This window comes from Egretta garzetta, unplaced genomic scaffold (assembly GCF_000687185.1).
Source record: "Egretta garzetta isolate BGI_Z169 unplaced genomic scaffold, ASM68718v1 scaffold368, whole genome shotgun sequence".
Lineage (NCBI taxonomy): Eukaryota > Metazoa > Chordata > Aves > Pelecaniformes > Ardeidae > Egretta > Egretta garzetta.
Genome location: NW_009260684.1, coordinates 114,261 through 118,710, shown reverse-complemented (window position 1 = coordinate 118,710; position 4,450 = coordinate 114,261). Strand labels below are relative to the sequence as shown.

The following is a 4,450-nucleotide window of genomic DNA, read 5'->3' as shown; positions in this document are numbered from 1 at the left end:
GGGGGGCTGGCTCTATCCTCCCCTTTCTGCCCCCCAGAAAGCTCTGGACACGAGGGGGACAGGGTGAGATGGACCTGGAGACCCCAGGGCTGTGGGTGTCAGGCGGTGGTCCAGCTGGAGGGATGGGTGGGAGATGCCGCCAAATATTTAACATCCCCTCGATCGACATGGAGGGCCGTGCCGGAGGGACGTTTGCCCCGGAGCCGTGCAGAGCAGGGGCAGGAGGGGCTGGGCACGGCCGGGGCAGTGCACTCGCTCGGCAATAAGGAGCAGCACGCGATCTTCCTGGCCTCTTTGCAACGCTCCCCCCTGCACAGCACCGGCTCAGGCTGTCGGCAGCATCTCCCCACCATCAACAGCAGCCTGGCAAAAGGGGATGACCTGCCACCACCTCTGAGCTGCCAGGGGCTTGTACCCCCCCATGCTGTGTGCCAGAAACGGGTGATACTGGGCAGTGCTGAAGCAGCTTCAGCATCTCCCATCCTTTTGTCCCGCAAACCTCACCCAAGAGCGCTCGAGGTCTCACTTTTTGTCCCAATTCCAGCTCGGCAGTGCTCATTCTTCAAGGAACGACAATGGCGGGAGGATTTCTCCGTGTTGGCTCATCCACAGAGGTTCACCTGGGCACACAGCAGCATTGCAGCTAAGGCTCCTTACAACAATCATGGGAAAAAAGGGTGGCAAAGGAGAGGCAAAATTTCCTCGAGAGAGGAAATCGGGAGCTGAACCCAAACACCCTGTTTCCAGAAACACCAATCATGGCAAACACGCCACAGCTCAGTAATTATTCAGGGATTGCCAGTGCCCCAGTTCCCGAGACGCTGACTGTACAAGAATGTTGCTGTAGCTTAACAGCACGCCGCAAGGAAGCAAAACAGGAAGGCCAGGCCGCTTGCTTAAGATAAGTCACCTTAGAGCAACGGGCAAGGTTGGCTGGGGACAGCCGTCGCCTTGGCCGGCCTTCTGGTACTTCACCAGCTCGGGGGGGTTGGCCAGGCCAAACCCCGAGGACAAAGGGAAGCAGCAGAGACCTCATGGGGACTCTGCAGGGAGCTGCCGGGGCATCTGGAGCAGATGTCACCTATGCCGTGGTTGAAGCGCTTCCTTCCTTGCCTTACGGCTCCGCTCCTGTCCCAAGACCGAGGAGCTGGATTGCCAGCACAGCTGGTCACCCCACACCTCCCCATTAACAGCCCCTGATGGGAAAACCCACCGGCACCTCGCCTTGGTGAGCTGCAAGAAGGAAGCCCGGACCATATGTGGGGTGGAAAAGGGAATTTCGGAGCTGCGGAGGGAAGGTAACCAGAACGTGGTCCTCCTGGGACCACAGGAGCTCAGCACCTTGCTCCATCGGGGTTTCTGCAGAGGGATGTGGTTTCAGCAGCATAAACACATTAGAAGTAATGGTTTGTACTGGTGAGTGATCTTCATTGCTCTGGAGCCTCTGGGAATAACAGCAGGAGAGAGCTGCTATCCCCACGTGTTCCAGGAATGGGGACTGAATACTGGGTCCAGCACTGATAAGGATGGGGGCTACAGCCAAAACACCTTTGGACTCCTGGACCTCCAGAGCTTTCCTCTGGAAGGAGGCAAAGGGCAGCTGAGCTTTCTCCATGGCAATCTCAGGCAAAAGCTGCATCCCAAAGGAGCAGCTCCGGGTGCCTGGGCCAGCTCTGGCCCCTTAGCAAGTGACGGAAGTCAGTAGGCAACGCTGAACATTTCCCACCACTAAAACCCCGCTTGCTTTCTGCAGGGCTCCCAGTTAGCACCCTCAGCCCCACCCTCGGCAGCACCCTCAGTGCTCTCACGGGCTTTGCACAGAGCGCCATCTCCTTGGACAGCTCGATTTGCTTCTCTTCTTCCTTCTGCCCTGGCTTCCCTCACCTCCAGAGCAAGGCGTGTGCTTACCCCTCCCCACCCAGCTGCAAAACAGTTACCGAAGCTTTAAAGGATTTTAAGATCCTCAGTGGGGTTTGGGTTTTTTGGTTTTTGGGTTTTTTTATTTTTTACAAAGACAATTTTAAAGCCTGTTGCCCCCAGGACACGCTGCCTGAGCCAGGGCTCCCAGAAAGCCCCAGCAATTAGGGAGGAACGGGAGGGAGCGTGTTGGTGGGTAATTACCAGCTGGTTAAGTTGGTTTAGTTCTGCTGTGGGTTCAGTTCTGCTGCGGGTTACGCTGCAGAACAGTTTAGATTCATTTGCGTACTAAAGTTTCAAGCCCTTGCCCGGGGGCCTGCAAGTTTAGAAAGGAGCTATTTATTCAAGTAATTACTTAAAAAAAAATTTAAAAATGTAATCCTCTGGGTTAGCAGATCTCAAGAAATGCTTTGCAAGAGGTTTTCGTTGTGCCCTGAAAACCCAACCACCTCCAGCGCCTCAGGTCAGCGCTCCGGGAACTCAGCTTCTGCGTCTTCAGAAGAGATTTCTGCTGGGAGCAGACAAGGGGCAGCCAAGCACCAACACACCTGAAATGCGTGGAATGGGGAAAAACAGCGGCCAAAAACCTGGAAGTCTCATTTTCAACCCTGATTTCATTACTAGCAGGTGGCTGAGATCAGTATGTGATGTTTGAGCGTGTTTGGTTACAGTGAAAACTTTTCGGAAAGCTTTGAGATAGAAATAAAGCAATCGCAACGTAAAATAAATTAAAAAAAAAAAATCCTTCTGCAAACATTCAAACTGCTTTAGAAGCAGTGGATAAACCACAGAGAGGAGGAAGCATGTGCTAGCAGATAAAGGCAGGAGCCAGCCACTTCTTACCCAAGGTCTGGCCGGGAATTGCAAAAAATTGCCCGCAACCCGTTTGCAATCGTCGCCACAGCTCTGCCAGGGCAGAGGCAGAGCGGCCCCTTGGAGCCGCAGCACGGGAGGTGGAACGCGAGGATCTGCGCCCGGCTCCCGCTCTACCCGCTGACTCGGAGCCCAGCCTTTGGCAGATCAGCTCTCGCCTATCTCCCGACCTGCCGTAAACGAGGATAACCGGGCACATTCCAGGGAACGGCAAGGATCGCGCTGCGCTCAGCAGAGATAAAGCACCCGGTAAACGCTGAGTGCCGCTGGCACAGTGAGGCAGCGCTAACTGGGAAAGAGGAGCCAAGCTACTGGGCAAGCCTGGCACCCGGCAGCCTGTGAGCTTGCAATTTGGGCACCTCTCATCTGAAAAACATGAGCTGAAAGGAGGGATGAGGAGGAAAAGGCCGCAATGCAGTGCCCAGCTTGGGCGGCCACCAAGCCACCCGGCGCAGAGGAGACGCCGAGCAAACCCTGCTGGGTTTGCACCCGGGTATCCCCAGCAGCTTCTGCCTGGGGGGCATTTTTGGTCTGAGGCAGCACTTGTACAGGGAGTCCCTCTGCGCCGCAGCGACTCGGCGAGGCTGCAATCGCTTGGGCGCCTCAAGCTCCCTGGCCAGGGCTCTTGGCTCGGTCAGACGGCTGAAATCCGGCAAACCCGGGATGAAAACCCTGACCGGTGCATGTCAGCCTCTGCTTTCACAGGCAGGAGAAGCCAAAGAGATGGGAAGAACCACCAAGAGATTGGAATAGTGCTGACGAGAACGATTTCATAGAACCTATTTTTCTTCCCCGTATTTAGCGATGAATTTGGGTATTTGTCACAACCGATGATTCCCAGAAAAGCGGCTATTTCCTGCATGCAAATCCAGGCTTTGAAAAGTATAATATGGGAAGACTATTTGGAGCTAGAAAAGCCATTGCGGTGTTTCAACAGAGCTAGGGTTTGCCTTTTCCCACCCAGCGCTCCGGGAACAGACGTTCAAGGCCACGGCAGCAGCGCTGCTGGTGGCACCAGGAAGCTGCTCCGACAGCACAACGGGCTGAACTGCGGCGCCCACGAGGATAGGGGCGTTTCTCCAGGTGGAAATCTCTGGAGAGGTTTTAGCTACAAAATTTCTGCTGGCAAATTAGATGCTTTGAAACAAAACAAACCAAAACCCAAACTGTTTTCCCTCCAGACTCATGGCAGAGATGAGGGGAAGACTTCAGAGACACAAACCGTGTTTGCTCACCTCATTTGCATCTGTGTTTTAAAATAAAGAATGCTCTTACCCTCTTGTCCTTTTGTTTCCTACCAAGACTGTATTTTTTTCTGCCCTCTGTCTTCCTTCATGTGCTTGGGGAAGAAAATAAGAGAACGGATCTCGTCGGATACAGCCGGACGGGTCCCGGGAAGCTGGAGGTAACCAAGTAACGAGGATCCTAGCAACAGGCTTGATTGGGAGGATTTAAAGATAGAAACAAAAGTAGGAGCGAAGCAAACAATAGAAAAATGCCGTCTCCTTCCCATACGCACCCCGAAGCAGCACGACCAATGCTTCGACCAGGCAGCCGCCAGCAGGAGATAAATCAGTTCCAGGCAGGGAAAGACGCTTTGGTCGCTTGCTTTTTTTTCTTGAAGGCAAAGAGAAAGCAGCAGACACGGATGAGGCTTTTT

At 54.1% G+C, this 4,450-nt stretch overlaps 1 protein-coding gene across 1 annotated transcript in view; it reads right to left on the bottom strand.

Annotated features, from left to right (window-relative positions):
- The window catches only part of SESN2 (sestrin 2), a 13,795-nt gene extending 12,180 nt beyond the window's left edge, over positions 1-1,615 (bottom strand). The window contains exon 1 of the mRNA XM_035901299.1: positions 1,481-1,615. Coding sequence (XP_035757192.1) covers positions 1,481-1,615 — 135 coding nt within the window. The remainder of the gene's footprint in view (positions 1-1,480) is intronic.
- Between the last annotated feature and the right edge of the window lie 2,835 nt (positions 1,616-4,450).